The 25,269-nt window shown below is 39.5% G+C and overlaps 1 protein-coding gene across 2 annotated transcripts in view; it reads right to left on the reverse strand.

Annotated features, from left to right (window-relative positions):
- Positions 1-9,197: 9,197 nt before the first annotated feature.
- Positions 9,198-25,269, reverse strand: part of NETO1 (neuropilin and tolloid like 1) — a 145,253-nt gene continuing 129,181 nt past the window's right edge. For both annotated transcript variants that reach the window (XM_071208585.1, XM_058277888.2), the window contains one exon: positions 9,198-9,444. In XM_071208585.1, coding sequence (XP_071064686.1) covers positions 9,264-9,444 — 181 coding nt within the window. In that variant the 3' untranslated portion in view covers positions 9,198-9,263. The remainder of the gene's footprint in view (positions 9,445-25,269) is intronic.

The following is a 25,269-nucleotide window of genomic DNA, read 5'->3' on the forward strand; positions in this document are numbered from 1 at the left end:
ACCCCTTTAACTGAATAACAAAACATAATCTTAAAACTTTAAATACCCATAATGCCATGGGTAATGTCAGTGAAACATTCTAATGAGGAAGGTAGTGACCAGAAGAGTTCTATAATAAAATGGAAATGGTTTCTACAGGAGCATGCTACTGTAAGAATCCAAGGTATTTCTCATCATATTTAAGAACAGGGAGCCTCTTTTCTGCTTGGCCAACTTTGGAACCACCTAAAGCACATGAAAACCTGCTGGACCCTATGGCCACATGAGCAGTGCCCCAAGAACAGCTCTTAATTGACCAACAAAGGGTTGCTCAGTTTACAGATGGCATTTTCAAGGTAGATGGACAGCATCCTGCTTGGGAGGCTGCTGCATTGCTACTGATTGATGGAAAAACTTTGACTGAAGAAAAAAATCAGCTCAGGGTGCTGAACTGCCTGCTGTTCTCCTTACAGTGATGTAAGAATTGAAGAACAAGAGCCCTTATGTTTGGGTGTTTACCAAATCATGGATGGTGTCCAATAGCCTGGCTCATTAGTCAGGCAGATGGACAAGGGAAAAGTGGACTATTAAACAGAAAACCATATGAGGCATGGACCTGTGGAAATCACTCTGGGAATCTAAGGGGCATATTAAACTAAAACATTTTGATGCCTATAGGGGGAATCCCCTTCCAGGATCCATCCCACCATGCTTGCTTGAGGTGACCTCCTGGGTCCATTAAATGAGTGGAATGGGGGAGCAATGTAGACATAATATTCCAGTCCCCTCTGAGCCACAAAATGGCAGCAAGAACTGATCTATCTGCCAGGAAGAAAGACAGAGCCTGTGGATGGCCTTGGTGTTCATTCCCCAGAGCAAAGGCTCTGCACAGAGATGTCAAGTAGACTAAATAAGACTACTGTTGGTAGCCCCAGGAGGCTCTAACAGCATCCTGACAGGAAGAGACTCTTACACTGGACTGGACTTTTTGTATCCAGTTAGGTATGCAAAATTCTCAAAATATGCTCAAAGGACTGGAACACAAGATATTTACCAATTTGGACTGTGGTATTACATAACTTCAGGTAATTCTTCAGACTTTACAGCCTATAATGACCAACAATAAGCAAAGAAATATCACATCTTCTGGGCGTATCATGTTGCATATCATCCTCAGGGTAGTGATTTGATAGCTAATGGGAACAGATAGTTTAAACACTTGGTGCCTAAAAACAGGGAAGCGTCAAAGGGCACCCCAATGGAAATGTTCTTGACCTCCAAACCTATGGAAGTTCTCTGGGAGCATCAGTAATTCACATCAGTGCATTATGACCACCCTTGCCCCAAGAATAAATCAGAATAAGACACATCCTGTTTGACAGTTGGAAGGGACACCAAAGTTTTCCCAACAGGAGGGAGGTGGACCCCGCTATGTCACAGCTATCACACTGGAAAACAATCTCAGTAAAAGCATGTGAACTGAACAAGCGGTGGTTTCACTTTCCTTCCTGGGAGATTGTTCATCTGGGTATAGAATTCTGGACTGATATCCACTTTCCTTTAGCACTCTGAGCATTTTTTTTTTTTTTTACTGTATGTTGCTTCAATTGTGGCTGATAATTATTTAATGAGCATTATCATTAAAAAAAAGTCAGTGACAGCAAGAAAGTTTCCAAGTTTTATACTTATTAACTTGTTTAATGCTCTCGACACTGTGAGGAAGAAACAAAGACTACCTGATTTTAATAGAAGCCAGAAGGAGAAGCAGCTCATTAGGGATTGAGTTGAGATATCTGACTCCAGAATCCTTACAAAATCCTTATAAAAACTTGGCTAGTGTCAATTTACTGGCTTATTTTTGGGAAATATTTTCTATCTTCTCTGTGACTCCTTTTAAAACTTCCTTGTTTTTAATAGTAGGAAGCTTTACTACAATGTGTCTAGATATGCATTTACTTTTATTTATCCTTATCAGAACATTCTTTTTCTTGATCATTCTGATATTTCTTGCAATTTGGTCCTCAAATATTGATTTTCCCAACTATTTATTCTATCTTTACTTATATGTATGTATGTTAAGTATGTATGTAAGAATATGTATATAAATGTATGTATATGGCAGTCTTGTGTATCCTTTATGTCTTTGTAGTATTTTCTTATATCAGTTTTCTCTAAGGTGAATTTTAATTTCCTCAGATTTATTTTTCAGTTTATACATTTCACTCTTCAGAGGTACCTAAAGAGCTATTGAACTATTGAACTCAACCAACACACACACACAAACACACATACCATCTATGCACATGTATACATATTTCCTGATCTATTTAGTCTGTAAAGCTATTTATCCTATCATTATGATTTCTGTTAATAACATATACATTTATTTTCTAGTTTCATTCAAATTATTTTCATCTCATGTCCTTTAAATATTTATCCTCTTGCTTGTTGTATTTCTTCACCTGACCTTGTGTAATAGATATTTCACTGACTTTAATTTATAATTGTAATTTCCTCTTGGGCTACTTCGCCCCAACTTGTAGTCCCATGTCTCATTTACCTTGAGTTATAGCAGTGTTCACCTGAGAAATATTGCATTTTCTTCTTCCTTTTTGGACAAGGAGTTTCACATATCTGGGTAGCATTTTTCCCCCCATTAATGTCTCTTGGGATTTCAAATTATGTAGTCAACATAAATTTGGATCTCATATCTATGAATAGTATATGGTTTGTGTTTAGAGTCATCAAAATATAACTTTTTTTAGAGGCCTGATAGAAAAATGATATGCCTTGTTACTTTACTGAGCTGAGAAGTGGAGCTTTTATTGTTTGTTTTAAACTGAGCCCTCATAATGTGATAGTTAATTTTATGGGTCAACTCGCTACTCTATGGTGTCTAGTTGTGTGGTCAAACACCATTCTATTTGCTTCTGTGAAGGTATTTTGTAGAGGTGATTAATACCCGCAATTAGTTAACTTTACATGAAGGAGACTGCACTTGATAAGGGGGGTGAGTCTCAATCTGTCGGTGAAGTCTCAATCTGCCCAATCTAAGAGCAAACACAGAGATTTTCTAGAGAAGGAGCAAGTGTACCTCAAGCCCACAATACCAACTCATATTTGAGCTTCAAGTCTACCAGTCTGTCCTTTAAATTTCAGACTTGCCAGCCCCCACAAATGTGTGATCCAATTCCTTAAAATAATCTTTTACATGGAAAACACTGACAAATAGGAATGGTGTTATTCTGTCCATCCACAGTCCTAGTTTTACACAGGAACTTCAGTTCCGCTTCCCACCTCCTGCAGATTCAAATCAACACCGTTTGCTCCTGTAAAAAAATGACATTCAAATCACCAATTAGGGCCTAATTCTGGGTCCCAGGCCTGAATTCACACAATATACTGAAATACTTCAGAGTTTTCACACGTGGGAATTTGTTTCCTTTTATTAAATGCTGTTTGAAACAATTTAAAATGATTTTGGGTTAAAGTTTATTGACCTTTTCCATGTGCGTATTTAAAAGTGAGAACATTTTATCTCAGTCAGCTTAAAACAGATTGCCCTGTAATTTTTCAAATTCATAACCTACTCTTTCTGGAATCATCTTACTAATCACTGTGGGACATTTAAACAGGCCCTTCATTTCAATTTTAACTTGAATCTCACCTGTATATTTCAGATCTTTATACCGCTTAGCACCAGAGGAAACTGGTGTATATATATATATATATATATATTTTTTTTTAATATTTATTTTTTATTTCTCCCCCCTTCCCTGCCCAACCCCCTCCCCCAGTTGTCTGCTCTCTCAGTGTCCATTCACTGTGCATTCTTCTGTGTCTGCTTGTATTCTTGCCAGTGGCACCAAGAATCTGTGTCTCTTTTTGTTGCATCATCTTGCTGCACCAGCTCTCCGTGTGTACGGCACCACTCCTGGGCAGGCTGCAAGGTGCCACTCCTGGGCAGGCTGCACTTTTTTCGTGCTGGGCAGCTCTCCTTGGGAGGTGTGCACCCCCTGCGTGTGGGGCTCCCCTATACAGGGAACACCTCTGCGTGACACGGCATCAGCACTGTGCATGGGTCAGCTTATCACATGGGTCAGGAGGCCCTGGGTTTGAACCCTAGACCTCCCATGTGGTAGGCGGATGCTCTATCCATTGAGCCAAATCTGTTCCTAGTTTATATATATTTTGAGGGGGTGTTTTATTTTATTGCTTTTTTATGTGTGTTCATTCGTTTGTTTTTACCTCTGTGGTGAAGAAAAAAGAAATCATACCTTTGTTAAAGTCGGGCTTTTGTCCTAAGACCCTGCTATGACAACCCCTATACCAGTCCATCAGTTTGAGCCTACCACCCCGATGAGCCTGCACCTGCCCCATGGGATGCCACAACTCCAGCCAGAGCACGAACCTTAAGGAAGTCCCCTTTCTTGTCACAGGCTCAGGAAGGGCTCCTACCCTTGGCCTCCTCTTCAGCTTCATGATCTATATCAAATGAGGTCATTGAAACCCTTGGATTCTGTGTGCACATATGACTCACATTGTTATATCCCAGCTCAACTGTTTTCTAAGATCTTGAGACCTTTTATATCCATCTACCTATTTTCATCTTTTTTTGAGTATCTCAAAGGCATCTCAGAATCACCCAAATCCTACCTAAATATACCCCAAAACATGAAAATCTGAACTTGCTCTCCACACAACCTTGCCTAAGTGCGACTACCGAATGCCTTTCTTCTGCCTCAAAGTGACAAGATTATAAGCTTCTCCGTGTCAAAGAGCGACCTGCTTTTCATTCTGACCCAGCAAGGGGCTCAGGCATTTGAATTAAAGGTGGAGTGGTGAGTTAATGTATTACATCTTTTTTACAGGAAGGTAAGCTTAGCAAGACCATCAAGATAGACACAAAGAGAGCCTGACAGTTTCTCTCGGCTTTTGCCACCAGTCCCAACCTCTGGGTCACATGGTTCCCTTTTATAACCATCAGCAGTGGTGTCCTCCTTCATGCTGGGCAGACTACCTTACCTGGAAAGTACCTGACTTTTCCTTTGACTACCACCTTACAAGTCACCCACATGGTATGACTCTGCAGCCAGGCAAACAGCAGTCGATTTCTGGCTCAGTGGCCTCTCTCACCCATGCCACATCCTTCTTGAGCCTCTAGGTTCCAGCTTTAAATGGAGAAGATAGTTGTCCAAGAGCAGGCACGTAGCCACATAGCTTTAAGTGTCTGCAGGAGAATTAACTGCTTCCACAATATGCACTTTTATACTTATTTTTATGTTTCTATGAAACTTGAATCCATGGTATTGTAATAATCTATTTACTTGTCTTCCTCATTAAACCAGGGATATTCATATTTACATTGCTAGACCATAGTGGTGCTATCTGCCATGGGGTGAGCACATCATGAATGTTTGTTTTTTGAAGGAATAAGTGAACACATGGTAAATACTTTTGGAAATATCAAATGAGAAAGCTTTCACATGAACATAATCAAATCACTTTATTGCAAAACTTTGTATTATAAAACTTAAAATATTTACCATAAATGTTTATTTTTCTGTTGTTGCTATTCAAAAGTCAAACTAACAAATGCTCTTGAGTTTTACCAAGAGCCAGAGAAGCAGTGAATGGAAACTGTCTTGAAGCTAAGTAAAATCTAGGCCTACTGCATTACTTAGATGTGTTAAGTAAAATATTCTATTTTGATTTATGTTTAGATAAATTTCAGAAATACTATGTCAAATTATTTCAGGTTAAGGGACAGGATGGACAGTCACTTTAGGTTTAGATGTGTTGAAAGGATGTGGGCAAGGCGATGAGAGGTGGTGCTTTAAGAAACAAATGGAAAATCTAAGTTTTCTGGCTGCCAGGGATTCTATCCTTGTAACGCTCTCAAAAACCTTTTTTTTTTTTCGAGAAGTTTACAGGAAAAGATGAAGGAATGACAGCGACCCAGCAGATCTCTAGAGCTAAAGTGGAAGTGCAAACCCATTCCTTTATATCTAATGTGGTAGGCTGAAGAATCTACTGCCTGGGAGGCAATCTAGAAAGCAGCCTGAGCCCAGAGCTGATGGTAGAGACCAAACCCCCAGAGCAAGGTGGTGATGTAGCTAAGACTATTGATTTCAGAAAGCCAAACTATAAAGGAGTAAAGGCCTGAAATTAAGTGTTTAATTCAGCATAAATATATTTTAAAGAAAGAGACAGAGCTAGATAAGGGGCCTACCTAAGCCAGCACCTTGCCTTAGAACCTTCTACATGTTAGATAATTACTCAAAAACTCTATAAGGTAGTTATTTATTCTAGTTATTATTTGTTTTGTTTCTTACAGATGCTGATTCTAAGTTTCAGAGAGGTCAGGTAACCATACAACTTATAAAGGTCACAAATATTTTGGTTTTAAAGCTTGAATTCAGTATGTTGGATGCCAAAGACCCCTTTGATCTTCCTAGTTTTCAGCCTTTTGCATAACAAATTCTGGACCTCGAACTTCCTGCTTAAAATGGGGACACTCTCCTGAAACTTAACATTACCTACTTCTCAGGATGAGTTTTACAGAGAGGCAAGGTGGATTGCATTGTTGTCTCCAACTATTTGCTTCTCCTCTTCTTTGTAAGATGATTTTTCATCCCCACCCACTGAATCTGGGTTTGGCCACACCATATATTTGGCAAATGGAATGTGAGAAAATGTGGCATCAGCTAAGAGCAAGCAGAAGCTTCAGCTCTACCCCGTGTTTCCTTCTACTCTCTGGCTTTTTCCTCTCCCATTAGACTGGCAGGCCCCCAGAAAGCTCTCCCCTTTCAGACCAGATTCCAGAAGGGGGCAACACGGGAAGCAGGGCTGCAGGAACCCCTGGTGTGCATGGCCAGTGAGAAACAAACGAGTGTGTGTGTGTGTGAGCACTGGGACCATGCTGCACAGCCCACTGCTGCCAATCTCATTATTACAGGAGAAAAATGCCTTGGTGCTGGAAACCACAAGGCTAACTTGAACTGTCGAGGTGTTATTCTATGATATTTTAAATGCCCACTGGTCCCTTGATATTAACAACAACAACCACAATAACCCTAATTTAGGATTTTTTTCTTTTGTTATCTACATATTTTATATGGTCATTGACCAACTATATATTGATCACCAGCTAGGTTCCTGGGCCTGCTTAGGTATAGGAGGTACTTAAAACCTAGAAACCATGGCACATGGGCTGTATGGAGTTTGCAGTCCAGGGATAATTACTTCCTGTACTAACTGCTGGTACATTCCAGCAGTGTTTGTCTCAATAGAGAGGCAGATTGAGAGGCTCAGGGAGTGAGCAGTCCCAGCAGAAACACAGAGAGCAGGCACTGTTTGTCTACCTGGCTGAGCATTGACTGACAACCAGAAATGGACAGTGGTATGGCCAAAATGTAGGTAAGCAGCAAGGAGAAACAGGACAGAGGGCATTGTAGAAACTGTGAAATGGTAACCAAGATAGAAGTCTCCCCTGAATGTAGTAACAGTTTTTCCTGAGGCCAGTGTTGGATATTATAGATTTGTAGGTTAAAACTTGTCGTTACCGTGGTTTGTACATATGGGAGGGCAAAAGCCCCCAGGTAGTCTCCCCTTGGGAATTTGTGCAATTCATCCTCACTTATTGCGATAACTGCATGAGGTTTGGTGTCTAAAGTCAAGAGCAGAAACCAGGTGCCTTTGCTGTCACTGGCAGGGCTGTGGCGATGGGCTCGGGGCACACGCCCCGTGCACCGTGCCAGAAGGTTCACTAGCCCTGCCTTGTGTTGGAGGCCCAGCTCCTTTTCATCCTATTGAAAATATCCTCAGAAAATCATATTTAAATCAAATTTAAATTCACAAATCACGTCTGAAAACATTCTTATAGCCTGTTTCCTTCTCAGATGGGCAGTGTGGAATTTAACAGTTTTGATCGGAATATTATGAGCTAAATAACGTATTAGTGTATACATTGAGAGCAGTTCCATTGCACAGTAAATTCCCATCCATATTGTGGATAAAGATTCTCTTATCCCCTAAAACAGAGACCTAGAATGGGGACGAGCAACACCTGTGTCAGAGCAGGGCAGTCAATCTCTATTTGGCGGGTGCTGACGGATGGGGCGGGATCGCATAATGGTAATTGTGTTTAGCACTTGATAGCAGGTTTTCCTTTCCAATGGCTTCTCCTGCATTAATCTTCATGACAGCCTCGGTGACAGTACTATCATTTTATTTGCTTAGGTTTGCATATTCTGCACCCAAGAAGCTGTTGGTTTCCCCTTTTATAATTTAATAGACTGCCACTTGGTGTAGAGTAACACCTTATCTTTATGATCCACAACCAGAAAATCCAGGGGTTTTAAACATATCCTCACATCAAGACAATAGTTTCACAATTCTGCGGCAAATCATCTATTACAAAGAGATATCTATATATAATATCTAGTATTTAATAAATTATAAAATTTGTCTATAATTTATAATATCTATTTATAAATTATAAAAATATAATGACTTAATAACCTTAGTGGGCTCAGACTTCATGTGAACTCAAAACAGGCAACCATATAAACAATGAAACGTGAAGTAGACTCCCCAGGATATAAACTTTAAAAAAATGTAGCTGATATCATTATTGACATTTAAATCCTTAGTCTTAGTCCTAGATTGTGATGAGAATATTGCTTCTATTCCTGTTTTTATGATGGCAAGATCCTTTTTGCACGTGTGTGTGAAATCCAGCTCACATCGACACGAATGCAAGGAATTACTCTTCTCCCCAAAGCCCTGCTTGACGAGTGAATGATGAGGGTGGAGCAACCACCTTAGCATTTCTACTGGCTTCTTTGTAATGAATTCCATCCAGGTGATTGTGGAAAGAAAGATAGAAGGCATCAGAGAAACAAGCGAGCTTTTTGCCTTGAATTTTTTTTTTCAATGACCATTCATTTTCTTTCAACAGGAAATCAATATACTATATTGGCAATTACACAATTTTGATTAGGCCACAGAACAAATATCCTTTCTGTAATAGGATTCAGTCAGGGACACAAGTATTGTTAGGAGAAAGAGGAATTTAATACAGGAATTAGGGCTTCCACAATGGTGGGAGGAGTCAGTGGGGTCGAGGGAGGTGGAGAGGGCAGCAGGTGAAGTTCCCAGGAAGAGTCACTAGAGCCTGAGGGCTGACGAGGTGGGGAGCAGCAGCCAGAGGCAGGCGCCCAACTCTGGCCACCGCCAGTGGGGACTGGAAATTTGCAGATGCTGCTGAAAAGCTGCTGTATCTACCCACCCGCCATGATCTCCTGAAAGAATGACTTCCGCTCCACTCCTCCTTCCAAATCGAGTGGGAGATATTTTCTTTGACAAGTTCTCACCCAGAGCCAGAGACGAAGGGGGTTGTGGGGAACCGGCATTCCTCTTCTGGTAGAGAGGTTAGGTGGTGTTTCATTAAAGACAGTTAACCTGAGAAACCAAAAAATAGCTCACTGATGACAGGAAGATCAATTTTCATAGAGAAGTGATTAAGAATGCATGGGACATTATAAAGTATCCCCTCTAAATGGTTCAAATCCTTTCTTTGGTGCTAGACATATAATGCCACAGAACATCTATTCTTTCTGGAAAAGCACCTTATAATATGGTTAAGAGGATTAAGTTAAGTAATGTATATAAAGCCATGGCATATAGCAGGTACTCAATGCATATAGTTACTTTGAAGCAAACGTATTTGCCCAAGGAAACCTAGATAAAAGTCCAGGTCCCTCCATTTGCTGGCTCTGCAAATTTGCATAAAACAGTAAACTTCATTAAGCCTCAGTTTATTTACCTGTGAAATGGAGCATAGTACTATCTTCCTTCAGAATTATAGTCAGGATACAATGAAATCAAATAATGTGTGTTCCAGAATCACCTCTAGAGTCAACTTCATCTTACTTTGTTGCAACCTGACATTTTCACTTATCATGAATGTCTACTCTGAGGCATTAGAGAAAGGGGGCATCCAGGGTGAAAAACTGGAACCTCCTCGCCGGTGTCTTCGTTGTGGGAAAACCCCAGCCCTTGCTCTACTTTCTCCAAGGAGCAGGGAGCTCAGTGGAAATCAATGGCATTTAGTGCACGCTTCAGAATCGGCTTTGCTATGGGGGCACTGTAGTGTTTTAATAACCAAGATATCTAAAATAATTTCTTGCAGAGGCTTTAGAGTTGTCTTTTTAGAACTTGACAAGAAGACTGATCTGTCAATTTACAAAGTATTGCACTAGGAAATGTAAATATATCTGGAAAAAAAATACAGGCATAATGATTCAATTACACTTAGCAAACCTTGAGAATATGTCTTTAAACTTGTTTTCTTTCAGTCCATTATAGATCATTGAAAAAACCCCTGATTAAAAAAATGGACAGAAAAATGAAATGATATACTCAAAACTTTGTGCAGCTGTATTCAGGAGACTGTTCTCTGCACACAGTTTTTTGTTTGTTTGTTTTTTAAAATGTTCCTCTCTCCTTGAAGTATTTTTCTCTTCTCCCCTTGCCCTTTATGTCCAATACATCCTTCAAAAACTCAAATTCCAATCATCATGTAAGTTTCATGGGCTAATTTTTCTCATTGTCAATCACTTCCATATACACCTCTTCCACGTGCTCACCTGGATGATTCTCTTAGTGTCTTAGCACTCAGTTTGCCCTGTCACAATCCCTCTTACTATGGAAAAGCCTTTTAATCCCTACAAAATATTTAGCGTGCATATTGTATACCCCAGGAATGGTAGAAGATCCTGGGGCTACAAAAATGAGAAGGATTTCTCCTTTCCCTCAAATTCTAGTAGGAAAGAGAGATACAAAAATAAATAGGTAGGTAGATAGAATAAATAGATGAGAAATATAGAGATCAATGATAAATAGGGGATAGAAAGAAAGATAAATACTTTGAGATAGACAGACAGACAAATAGATGGATAATAGGTGAATAGAGATAAAATTACCCAGGGATAGACTACTACTTCCAGAGGACAGACTTTAAGTCTGTATATGTCTTTCCTCCTCACCAAATCATTAAAAGATGAATGACATACGAAAAGAAGATGACATTGATAACAGTCTGGAAAACAGGTAGCCATGCCTTCAATGTACCAGAGCATTTGAGGAATTTTCTCAAGTCTAAAGTAATGATACCCTAACAGCAGAAATTAATCAAAGCTGACTAAGAAGAGGGGTTGGCTTCTTGCCACAGACTCTCGTGGGCGTTGGGGATGAAGGAACGAACAGAACCTACAGGAAAAAGCTGTCCCGGCATGGAAGCAGACCCTGGAATTGGCCCTTCGCTGTGACTCCCTCCCTCAGGACTGACCTCAACCAACCTGTCCATCCTCACCTGTGCACCAAGCCGTGGTGTCCACCCTAGGCCAAGTGCGTGCTGTGACCCTTGCAAAGTCCAGCCAAAGTCAATGGCCAGACCTTTTAACTGAAGGGTAAGACTGGAGGAAGAGTCGTGCTGACAATCAAAGCAAAGTTAACGAGGCTTCTCCCAAAGTCGGAAGAAGTGCCCAGGGGCTTCAAACTCTGATCAAACTACAAGTCACATAGAGAATAACCTCCTAGAAGATGAAAAAGGAAGGGGCAAGCAGAGACCTGAAAAGTGTTTGGGTCTTTCTGCACAATTTTTCTCTAAACCTAAACCTGCTCTAACAAGTCTATGAAGAAAAGAATTGGGGGTGTCCAACTAAGAAACTGATGCAGGCTTAGAGTACCTGAAATGTCCACATCATTTATATGGAGATGAGTAGACCATCTAGAGATTTTGAATAATGTGATTAAACTTATAAATATATTGTCTCTCTATAAACCTACGTGTGCATTTTCAGAGCAGCCATGAAACACGAAATATACATTATTTTTCTATTGTCTATCAAGTATTTCAGAAATTGATTATATTCTTGTGTAGTAGATTCCAAAAATAGAAATAACCCAAGCCACGATTGCTGACCAGAAGCAAAACAAGTGTAGAAGACCCACCTAAAAGTAGTAAAACAAGATCTATCAGATTCGTTGGGAATAAAAAGCACCAAATGTATTAACTTGGTTAAAGATAATCAAAGGTAGAACTGAGAGCAGACATTTGCCCCCTAAACTAGTGGGTCTTCACTTAGGAAACAAAGAGAATGGCCTGACTTAATACTGTCTCCTGGTGACCCAGGACCTTTAGACATAGCTTTCACCATTCCAGAATATATGAATGAGAGGAATTGGGGAAGTGGGATCCCTTGGGCCCTGGAGGTACTGAGGATTTCTTAGGCCTTCTCATCTGATCAGGAGAGGGAGATGATTCCACTAGAAGAGGGAAGGGTTGGCAACTTTTTCCTGTAAAGGAACAGATAGTACATGTTTACAGTTTTGCAGGCCATACAACTTCTGTCACATCTACTTATTCAAGTCTGCCCTTGTGGCCACATTGCCACCAAAGACATAATATAGTGAAAGATATATAGTGAAAGACCATGGATCATTCTTATGAAATTTTATTTACAAATCAGGCAGCTGGTAGGATTAGGCCTCTGGGTCATGGTTTACCAACTCTTGAACTATAACATTCTGTCATTCCCTGCAGAAAGAATTGTAGGTGTTTTTTTAACAGGAGCAAACCACATATAATACTGGTTTTCATCAAGGAGTGAGCTATACTACACAAGTAAACCTCAGTCTTTTCACATTTAGGATTCTGGAGAAAACATGCAGTATACTCCCTTTCATAACAGTATAAACTTGAGCAAATTAGTAATGTTTTAAAGCCTTGGTTCTTTCATCTCTAAAGTGAGAAGAAAATTATTAATGACTTAATGTATCTCATCACTCAGAAGAGAGCCTGACATATAGCTAGCACTCAGTAAATGTTATTATTACCTTCATTGAGTGCTATCTACATAAGGTTGCAGGGACAGGAAACAAAAATTTTCCTAGGGGTCACTAGGGGTAATAATGAGTGGTGCCACTCCCATTTCAGCCCCTTGATTCCTGGACCATGAATCTTGGCCACAGGAGAAACAGCACAACAGAGTGGATGCTGATATAAAGCACACACAGCCTCCTGGAGAACACTGGCCCAGGCCTGCAAGATACTGCCACCTATAACAGTTAGCACTGAAACTGAGTCTTCGAAAGGCCATTCTACCATTCTGTCAATCCAGTTGCTTCAGGATGATGGGGAACTGGTAAGACCAGTGAATTCCATGAGCATGTGCTCATTCCCACAATCGTTTGCTGTGAAGTGGTTTCCTTGATTAGAGGCAATGATGTGTATATTACCACGATGATGGATAAGGCATTCCATAAATCCACAGATGGTAGTATTGGTAGAAGAATTATGGCTAGGAAAGGAAAACTCATATCCAGAGTATGTGTCTATTCTGGTGAGAACAAAGCACTGCTCCTTCCATGAAGAAAGTGCTCCATCATGGCACTTCGATCACGCCATGATCAACTTGCCACCAGTAAGCAGCTGATCACCTTGAGGAACGGTGCCATACTGGGGGCTGAGTGTGGGTCTCTGCTGCTGGTGGATTGGGCACTCAGCAGTGGCTATAGCCACGTCAGCCTTGGTGAGGGGAGGCCCATGTTGCTGAGCCCATGCATAACCTCCATCCCTACCACCATGGCCACTTTGTTCATGAGCCCATTGGACTATGACTGGAGTGGCTGGGAAACAAGGCTGAGTGGTATCCAATGATTGAGTCCTCTTACCCACTTGATTATTAAAATCTTCCTCTGCTGAAGTCACGCTCTAGTGAGCATTCATGTGGGATACAAATATCTTCAGAAAGGCCTATTCACATACCTTTTCCACAGACCTCTTTGTCACCAATTTTCCAATCATGTTCCTCCCAGTCCCTAACCATCCAGCCAAACCATTGGTGACAGCCCATAAATCAATGAACATATGCACCTCTGGCCATTTCTCCTTCCAAGCAAAATGAACAAACAGGTGCGCTGCTCGAAGTTCTGCCCACTGCAAGGATTTCCTGTCATGATTGTCCTTCAGGGATGTCCAAGAAAGGGGTGGCAGTGCTGCAGCTGTCCATTTTCAGGTGATCCCTGAATATTGTGAAGAAATATCTGTAAACCAGCCCTGAGTTTTTTCTTCTTCAATCAACTGATTGTAAGGAACTCCCCAAGAGATCAGAGTTATGGTTTGGGAAAGAGAAGGTAACGTGGCAGGAGTGGTGACCATGTAGCTTACTTGTATCTTTAGGAGCTGCTCAAGCACATCTCATATATATCCCTTCCATTTTATGATGGAATGCTGCTGTCCATGCCCAACTTTATGGTTTGGCAGGTCAGACAACACCCAAATCATGATATGCAACTCTGGTCTTACGGTACCTTTGTTAAGTGTTCAGTCTCTACTTAGGCCCAGTAGCAGGCCAAAACCTGTTTCACAAAAGGAGAGTAGTTATCTGCAGAAGAATTTGCTCCAGAATCCTAAGGTTCTGCATTGTGATTCTCCTATAGGAGCCTGCCAAAGGGTACAGACAGCATCTCCATTTGCCACTGACACTTCCGGCACCATTGGATCGGCTGGATCATATGGCCCAAGTGGCAGAGCAGCTTGCACAGCAGCCTGGACCTCTTGTTCTGGTCCCTAAACAAAACTAGCAGCTTTTCTGGTCTTTCAGTAAATGGGCTGGAGTAGGACACTCAAATGAAGAATGTTTTCTCTAAAATCCAAAGAGGTCAACTAGGTATTATACCTCTCCTTTGATTGTAGGAAAGACCAGATGAAACAGTTTATCCTTCACTTAGAAAGAATATTTCAACATGTCCCACACCACTGAATACCTAGAAATTTCACCAAGGTGGAAGGTCCCTGTATTTTTGTGAGCTTTTTCTCCCATTCTCTGACATGCAAAAGTGTCAACTAAATGTCTAGGGTAGTTGCCCTTTTTTGCTCACTAGGTCCTACCGACTTGACACCATCAATATAATGAACCAGTGTGCTGTCTGGTGAGAGAGAGAGGTGATCAAGGCCCTTGTGGACAATATCATGACATATGGCTGGAGAGTTGATATACCCCTGAAGTAGGACAGTGAAGGTATATTGCTGGCCTTCCCAGCTGAAAGCAAAGTGTTTCTGGTGGTCTTTACTAGTTAGCAATTGAGAAAAAAGCATTTGCCAGGTCAATAACTGCTTTCTAGGTACCAGGGGATGTATTCATTTGCTCAAACAATGATACTACATGTGGAACAACAGCTGAAATTGGAGTCACTACCTGGTTAACTTTATGATAATCCTCCAAAATTCATCTGTTTTCTGCACCAGCCAAATAGGAGAGTTGAATGAGGATGTGGTAGGAATCACCACCCCTCTAATGTTTAAGTCCTTGATGGTAGCATTGATCTCTGCAGTGCCTCCAGGATTTACTATTAGGTAGGGGCAGTTCTAGTGGCTTCCACTTGGCCTTTCCTACCATAAAAGCCCACAGTCCACAAGTCAGGGATCCTATGTGGGAATTCTGCCAGGTGCTGAGTATGTCTGCATATGTCAGTCATGCATTCTGGAAGTGGGGAAGTGGGGAAATAGCCACTGAATGGGTCTGGGGACCCATTGCTGGTCCCAATGTGAGTCAGATGAGCTAAAATTCCATTGATCACTTGACCTCCATAAGCCCCTGCTCTTCCAGGTAGACAACAGTGATGTTTGGGTTTCCTGGGGAAAATGTCACTTAAAGTCAAAGTTTAAGAATCCCCAAAATGTCTGATCATTTCCTTTTCCCCAATGCATAGTCACCCTAGAAAAAGGCCATAGGTCTCTTTGGGGAGAAGGCTGGGAGGAAGATTAAAAGTATAAATTTTTGGCAATGTAATAGGATCCTTCCCCAAGGGGACCTGGCCTTCCCCTCATTCAAGGGGCTCTGGGCCTATAAACTGTCTCGAATGTGGGAATTAAGGAGCCTAATTCTCTGTATTTGTAATTCAAGTTAGATTTTTGTTCACTTGACCTAGAACTCTTCTGTTTACACAGAACAAGTAGGAATTCAATAGACTGCCCATCTATTTTACTTCTAAGTACCCCATGATCTATTAGCTAGCTCCATAGGTCTCTGCGACTCAGACTATTTTGATTGCTGGTTTGAGTCTGCTTTTCACTGTGGTAGCCACACCCACCTTGTCTTTGGCGATTAACTGCTGCCACTTGGCTTCTGCCAACCCAGAATCTGATCATACCCACAGTGTTTAAGAATCCCCGTTCAATGACAGCAGTTCCCAAGCTAATATCTGACTTACAGAGAAGAACAAGCACAGAGCACTTCAGGAAGAGGGAGTTAGTCTCACAGATTTATTCCTCACAGTCCTGGTGAACACTGTGTCCTCTGGACATTCCTGGGGTGGATGGGCAGGTCTTACATGATAAATCCATTCTCACATCCCAATCTCTCAAAACCTTTGGATCCCTTCATCTACAGTCTATCAGAGTAGTTCTGGCATTTTGACCTCAGGCAATGTCCACCATCTTTTGATCCAGGTTTCAGCCAGACATCCAAACAACTGTTAGAGCCCTTTCTAACTCCTTTTCTCAAGCTACAACGTTAAATCCAAAATCTCTGCTTAGTGGGCCCAAGTCAATAAATACAGCCAGATCCAACTTTATATTCCTTCCAAGATTATCGCATAAGCTTTAGTATCCATTCCCGCACATATTTCCCCTGATTTCTGTCTATATATCAATAAATTGGAAAACTTATGCAGTTCTTTTGGAATATAGCATAGTTCCTCATGGGTCACACTTTCTACATCACCTTTTGGGGTTTACTGCGACATAAGTCTAATTACAGGTCTGGAAGAAAAGATGGGTGGTGGGAGTGGGTAATGAGAAGGATTAGAAGTGTCTTGCAAGCCATTGCTTCTTGGCATTCCATTGCACTTTCATCTGGTGAGATAGAATTAGCCTTTTCAGGTGGAGGTTGGATGGCAGACTCCTTGGGGCAGACTGGAGGTCAGGAAGTGTTTCCTCAAGGCTGACTGGTGGTTGGGAAGGTTTTTCTTATGGCAGACCACTACAGGTTTATTTGGCAAAGTCTCAGGAGAATTTAGGGTTTCAGTGTCCCCACTGATATCATTATCAACCCATAGGTCTCCATTCCAATTTTCAGGATCCCATTCCTTTCTAGTCAATGCCCTCACTTAAACAGCAGACACGCTGCAGGGCTGAGGTTTTAGTTTTTGTCATAACTCTGTCACTCACTCAGTGAAGCTCTAGGTCTGGTTTTCAGAGATCTTAAGTCTGCCGCTGCAAGAGACAAGATTTTCTTTCATGGCACACATAGAAACTTTCACATCATTCATGTGGTGCTCCCGTTGCAAATTTGAAGACTTCAGCTCATCTTTTTCTTTTACAACTATATCCAGCCTATTTAGGAAAAACCAGCCAACATTATTGTACCTTTAACTCCACAAAACTCCATTAAGGTACCAAAAACATTCTCACCCAAAGTCTTACATCTTATAAGCATGGAATTAGCTGTATCCAGTGGTGATATTTTGCATATCTCTGTTGCCAGCTGTCTTAGGTCACCCAAAGCTGCCAATGCAAAGTACCAGAAATGGGTATTTATTGGAGGTAAAAACTTACAATTCCAAGGCCGTGAAATGCCCAAATCAAGGCATCAGCAGAGATGCTTTCTCAGGGTCCTGCCACGTGGTGAAGGAAGACAGTTGCCGATCTCTGCTGGGGTCTCTTCCTTCCCTCCAGAATCTACCGTCTCCCAGAGCTCAGCTGCGGGCAACCGGGCATAGCGCTGTCTCCTTTCAGGCCTCTTCTCCCAGTCTTGGCTGCTCCACTTTCTTTCTGAGTTCAGCTCTGCGCTCTCAGGCATATGGCTCATCTCTCCCTGGGCATCAGCACCTTAAGCCTCTCAGGGCATGTCTCCTTGAGCTCAGCTGTGGATGATGAGCCTGGAGTCCTTTCTCTCACATGGCCAGATGAAATACAGCAGAGCGCCCTTTTCCTGTATCTCTGTTTATATCAGACCCACAAGAGGGCAAAGACTCAACCTGAGTCACACCTCACTCCTGACATTGTCCAGTCAAAAAGTCTCACACCCACAGGAACAGATCAGTTCAGAAACAAAAATCTTTCTCTTTTGGAATTCATAAAAGAATTTCAAATTGTCACACCACTTCACAGGATGGACTATCAGTGGCCTCTCGATTCCTGGAAACAGAGTCATTAGTGCCTTTGAATCTAATGAGATTGGAGAGCCAATTGCAAAAACCCCAGAACTAATTCAGAAATCCCATTTTTAGGATTTTTGTTACTTACGAACCACTCCCAGTATCAAGCTGTGTTAGTGAGAGTTCTCCAGGGAAACAGAACTGACAGGAGATATTTGTAAATATCATGAGATTTTATAAACTCGTCTTACACAACTGTGGGGATGCACAGGTCCACATTCCATGGTGTAGCCTGCAAGCCAGGAACTCTGATGCAGGTCCTCGATGGGTTCCCCAGGAGACGCTGGCTGTCTGAAGTTGGATGGGAATTGTCTCTCTGACTGCTGAAATCACTTCTTTCTTTCCACTCATTCCACTTACATCAACTTAATACATGTGTTTTCAACAATTATACTTGGATTGTTCATGAAAATTTTATAAGCCATTAAACAAAGCTAGCCATCATCAACTTACTTCCTTGTTAACTATTTTTACAGCACATGTGTATTAGGCAAGTATCAAAAAAATCATAAAAGCCAAAAACCTAAAAAAAGTTAAATATATGGGATTTTTGTTTTATGCTGTACTTGATATACATGAAGTAATGGATATCAAGCAACTCATTTTTACTGCATCATTAATTGCACATTTGTTCTTATGTTACCTAAAACATTTAAATACAAATAAAAAGAATACAGAAAAATAATGAAAGCAAATAGCAGGTAACTTTAAAAATAATGAAATATAAACCATTTCTGCCCTTCTCCAGAGTAAACTGGGTGACAACTTTGTCTAAAGGAACACTTCTGTAGCTGCAGTCAGAGGTGTGCACATTGAGACTGTGCATTCTATAGACACGCATGGTTCAACATGTCATATCCATGGGATATCCATTTCTACTACAGCCTTGAAAGTGCTCCAAACCTCAAAGTACCCACAATAACTACACTTGTGACTGGAACCAATTATACCTTTTATTGCCCACCAGGACAAACCAATATGTAGACAGTTTTCTTTGCTTAGACTTAGAAAGAAAGCAGTTTTTACACTAGCCCTTGTGATGCCACAATGTACCCAAAATACTATCCCAGCCATTTTTACCTTGTATAAAAATTTCATGTCCCCATATTGGCCACTTCAAGATGAAAACAGATAACTCCCTAAATGTTAACTGACACTACTCTCTAATATTAAACATAAAATCCACATTGGAAATGCAAGAAGTAACACAAACCTGTCATAAATTGTAAACAAGAAACTATTTTTTAAAATTTGTGGGACAGCATGGATGACAAATGGACTGTTGCATAAATTTTAGAATGCGACAGATAGAAGTTGGATGGCCAGTTAATTTTCCCCTCCTCCTGTGTCAGCTTTATCTCCTTGGGTATCCAATGCCCACAATGTCAAGTTGTAGTAATTGCATTATTAGCATGTTGTCTTTGTATGGCTCTTAATTTATTGTATCAAGTTCAACAAAAGCATCAAAAGCTGTCTTTGTAAGAAAGCAGGCTTTCTCTGATGAGTTTAGAATCTCATAACAGAAAACCGAAAAGTAAAGGGTCCGTCCCAGTCTGATAGGGTGCATTGGTTGCATTTCCTTTTTGCTGATTTCAAATGCTTCTTGGTATGCTTGTACCTGAGATCTTGTGGAAATTCCTTCTTCCCAGCAGCAACTTTGGTCAAGTAAGGATAGTAATCTTTCATTTTCAAATAGAAGACTTTGCTCTCTGCTTGTGAGGCTTTGGGGATTAACAACTTTTTCAAAAGAGACAGTACGTCACTGCAGATATCTCTTAGCTCAGTCTCAATTTTCTCTCTGTATTCTAAGCCATCTGCTGTTTTCTTTCTCAGCACCTTCTGTCTTTTTCTCAATACTTGGGATGACCCTCCAAGATGACCTACAAGTTCCCATAACATATTTACGAGCAACTGAGAGACGAACCTCTCCTCACTGGACAATTCAGCTCCTTGCTTAGTTACAAGACTTCATGCAGGCTGCCATGTCATCATATTGTTCAGCCTGCACCAGCTCATTTTCATCCATGTTCTGTGTCCGGAGTAGGTGGTGGTGGAAAGATGGGGCTCAGCAGTCTCTTCACTTCACCTTTTAAAGCTTTCAGCTGATGGGATGAGGTGTCTCTCATTGCTGAAGGCAGTCTCCTCAGTTGGCTGTGTATGTCATCAGTCACAGATGCAATCAACTCACTCATGATTTAAGTCCATGGAAGGGAAATGTTAAGTCACAGTCACAATTATGCCAGAGCTTGTTTGATCAAACATTGCTCAGGCACCGTTAGCTGACCAAGTTGACACTTGAGGCTAACAGACACAGGCTTAAGTAATTTCAGGATAAGTTTGGTAACTGAAGAAGAAAGTTGATTATGAAGTGACAGGTTCTTGGAAGAGCCCAACCCTGAAATAAGGATTGTCCCACAAACACACATACATTTACACACACAAATAGAAACTCAGACCCCTGAATATCTTTTCAGTTATAGAGACAAAAATATTTAATATCAAAACTGGTATTACTGAGTTTAAGAATATTACATATCAAACTCATGAAAGTCCAAAATGATACTATAAAAATTAATTGCCTTAAATTTGTTTTTGGAGAAAATGTGTATAAAAATAAATTAAGAATAGTATCCAGAATACATAAAGAACTCTCACAATGGAACAATAAGGACAAAACAAAGACAGATAACCCAATTTAAAAATGTGCAAAGGATTTGAGTAGATATATTTCCAAAGAAAACATTTAAATAGTCAATGCATGCATGAAAAGATGTTCAACATCATTAGTCATTAAAGAATTTCAGGTCAAAATCACAATGAAATATCACTTCATACCTACTAAGATGGCTATAAGAAAAAATAAGGGCAATAAGAAATGTTGATGAAGATAGAGAATTCCCATACATTGCAGGTGGTAATGTAAAATGGTGCAATTCCTCTAAAAAAAAAACAGTTTGGAGTTCTTCAAAAACTTAAGAATAAAGTTACCCTATGACCCAGCCATTCCAACTCCAGATGTATACCCAGAAGAAAGGAAAGACATACCCACTTGAAAATTTGTACGTGACTGTTCATAGCAGCTTTATTCATAATGGTTAAAAAATGGAAACCACGCAAGTATTCATCAATTCATAAATGGATAAACAAAATGTGGTATATCCATACCACAGAATATTATTCAAAATAAGAAAGAACGAAGTCATGACATGTGCTACAATGTGCATGAACTTTGAAAACACTGTTCTGGGTAAAAGAAGCTAGGCACAAAAGGCCACATATGGTAAGATTCCTTTTATAGAATGGTCTAGAATAGGCAAGTAGATAGAAACGGAGTAGATTTGTGGTTGCGAGGGGCTGGAAGAAGGGAGAATGGGAAGTGACTGCTAATGGGCACAGGGTTTCTTTTTTGGGGTGATTGAAATATTCTGGAATTAGATAGTGGCGATGGTTGTACTACTTTCTGATTGTAATTAAAATATATAAAGGATTTTGTACTTTAAAAAGGTTAATTTTAGAGTATAAAAATTATCTCAATAAAAGAAATGTATGATAAAAAAGTTTTTATCAATGAGGTTAAGAGCTAAAAATGAGAAAATAAATTAATATTAAAATCATTTAAAGTATATCTAAATGTTAGTATGACTATCGTAAATCTTTGGCTCAATATAAATTTTTAATGAAAGAATTGAATGCTAACTATAATATAGTAGTTTTTATTTGTAATAGCTGCATTTATATAGAAATATTTAAAAAGCAGTTTGCAATGCATGACATGCACTTGTGTTTCAATTGATAGTTATTTTTTCTTTCAATAAAAACATAGAATACAAGTACTATATGCAAAGTATGGTAAAAAAATATATAGTGTAATAAATAAAAAGTGATTTCTAAGGTATAAACTAATAAATAAACTCACAAAACTAGAAAAAAGAAAATACGCAGTTCGAACATGCAGCAAAACTTAATAAAAGGGAAAATAACTAAAAAACACATGAGAATTTTCCATTTTTGACAACAAAAATTGGTATGACTTATTCCTTAATATGTTATATAATTCAATGAAATTACCTCAGCCTGAAGTTTTTTTCTGGGAATATTTCTGAATACTAACTCAATTTCTTTAATAGATAAAGAACTACTCAGATTTAATATTTCTCCTTATGTGGTTTTGAAAAGTTACATTTTAAAGAATTGTCCATTTCATGTAATTTGTCAATTTTTAGTTGTTTATTCTATTCTCATCATTATTTTACTTAATCATTTTAATTAGCTCTAAGAGGAGTATGAGAATGATACATATTGTGTTCCCTAGAGCAATATCTGAAAAATACAAAAAGATCTAAGCAAAAAATCAATTCTTTACATTAATAATGATATCCATTCATGTGATTGCTGACATTAGTAAGTTTGAAGTGCCTTTCTCTTTTCTTTATGATTCTTCTTAGGAATTTATTTGGGGATTTTTTAGATATCTTTGCTGTTACTGATTTAAAATTAAACCCATTACATCAGAAAATGCATACTGCAAAATTTTAGTCTTTAAAAATTTACTGAGAAATCTTTTATTAAATATCATATGATATATACCTTGTGGCATATTTCCCATATACTTTTGTTCCATAAATGTCAGGTTGAGTTAGTTAGTAGCATCAACCAAATAGCCCATATTCTTATTGATTTGATTCTGTAGATTTTTTAAAATCAGTTACACTTTAATTATTCTGACTGTTTTCTTTCTTTGTGATAACACACCTTAATTTGAAGTCTACTTTGATATTCAAATTGCCATGCCAGCTCCCTTAAGTTCACCATTACAAGGTACGTCTTTTTCTATCTTATTACTGCTAACCTGAGTCCATATAAGTGTCTTTTGTAAATCACAAGTAGTTGGGTCTTGAGTTTCTATTTTTAATCTAATCTGATAATCCCTGCCTTTTAAAAGAAGAATTTCATCCATTTAAACTTAATATAATTATTGATTTAATTGTACTATCATATTGAAAATTGTTTATTTGTACCATTTGTTACTTTGTTCCTATATTCCTCCCTTCTTGCCTTTGCTTGAGATATTCAAATCAATTTTGATATTCTATTTTAATTCCTCCATTTTTTTTAGGTACTGGGGCTGAAGATGAACCCAGGACCTCATAAACGGGAAGTTGCACTCAACCAGAGTCACATTGACTCCCCCGAGTTGTTTTTTGTTTGTTTGTTTGCTTGTTTGTTTTTGTTTTTAGGATACACCTCCCAAGAGGGAAGCAGGTGCTCAACCGCTTGAGCCACATCTGTTCCCACCCATTGGTTTTTTAGTACATCTCTTGTGTTTTCTTCATATATTGCTTAGAGATGACAATACACAGCATTCTCATCACAGTCTTCTTAGAACATATATGGTAAAATTCATGGAAAGTATAAGAAACCTTCAAGAGTAAAGTTCTAAAAACCCTCCTCTTCTTTGTGCTATTGTTGTCATGTATTTTAAGTATAGAGATGTAATAAACCTTACAATGCAACTTGATCATTTTTATTTTAAACACTCTGTTATCTTTTAATATTTAAGAGAATTATAAAAGAATAGCCATTTATATTTACCTGCATATTTACCATTTCCAGTGCTATTCTGAATTTCCATCATTTTCCTTTTCCCTTCAGCTAGAAGAACTTTGTGAAGCAATTTTTGAGTATAGTTCTGCTGGTGAAAAATCTCCTTTCAAGCTCGTTCTTATCCTTGGCAGAATTCAGTTCTTTGCAGATGTAAGACTGCAGTCTCCATTTCCTTGCTGGGTGTCAGCTGGAGACTGCTCTCAGCTCCAAAAGGCCCTTTGCTTCCATGGCTGTGGGGCCCCTCCATCGCCACCCCAGCACCAGCAGTTGAATCCTTCTCGAGTTTGAATCTCTGTGACTTCATCTTCTGTGGCCAGCTTGAGAAAACGCTCTGCATTTAAAGGGCTAATGCAATTAGGTTAGGCTCTGCCAGATAATCGTCCTATTTTAAGAGCAACTGTGTCATTTAACATAGCCTAATCTTGGGAGTAAAATTCCTCATCTTCACAATCCAGGGATTATACAAGGATGTATACCAGGCGGTGAGGAAATCTTGAGGGATATCTTAGAATTATGCCTCCCAAATCCCCCAGATCTTTTCAAGGTAAGTGGGGTTTAGTTAGTTCAGTTATAAAGTATTTTGAAATCCTCTAATTGACATATTGGGAAATGGGATAGACCACAGTTTTCTTGTTTCTCTGTTATTTTTGTCTGTTCTTATAATTCCTAATATTTATCATATTGGCATTACCATTTTGTAATTCCTAGGAAATATGATCATATGTTCACACTAAGAAAACTATATGTCTAGAACAAAATATTGCAGAAAAAATAAATGATCTTTTGCTAGGGCTACAAAGAAGCATTTTAATACTGTTATTACCATATCTAAGTGACAGAAATAAAAGGAAACGTTTAGGTCAGTGCTTCTCAAATATTTGTAGTGTAGGTCCCTTCTGTGGATATGTGTGTGTGTCCCTAATCTATGGGAGGCTGATGACCCCACTGTGCAGGCCAAGTGTGCAGCTCATACCACACGTGATTCACCACGAGTACGGCAATACCTGGGCCTGTCCATGACCCGTGCACTGAGACAAGCCACTGCTTAGCACTTTGAGGTGTCATTTTTTATATGAAATGCTGAATTTCTAAAGTTTAAATTATTCCTTAGGAAGCAGCATTGTATGTTTTCTCTATATTAATAAATCTTTAATTAGAAAGACAAATAGAGATAAAATGCAAAAATAATGGAAAAATGGATGAAATAAGAAGATGGAATTCAGTCGTCTGCAGAGATTTCATGGTCCACAAGGGCTTACATTTTTTTTCCCAGAAATTTCATAGCAATAATGATTTATAACTAGGAAAACCTTATGATATATCATGTGACTAGGCCCCTTTGAGAGTAAAAAAGAGTGCTATTCCTAGTTAAAGCTGGTAAAAACTGAGACTGACCAGGGCAGATACATATCCATCCTATTTGGAGCAAACACTACAAACGTCTCTGACACTTAGTTT

The sequence above is a fragment of the Dasypus novemcinctus genome, chromosome 16, assembly GCF_030445035.2.
Source record: "Dasypus novemcinctus isolate mDasNov1 chromosome 16, mDasNov1.1.hap2, whole genome shotgun sequence".
Lineage (NCBI taxonomy): Eukaryota > Metazoa > Chordata > Mammalia > Cingulata > Dasypodidae > Dasypus > Dasypus novemcinctus.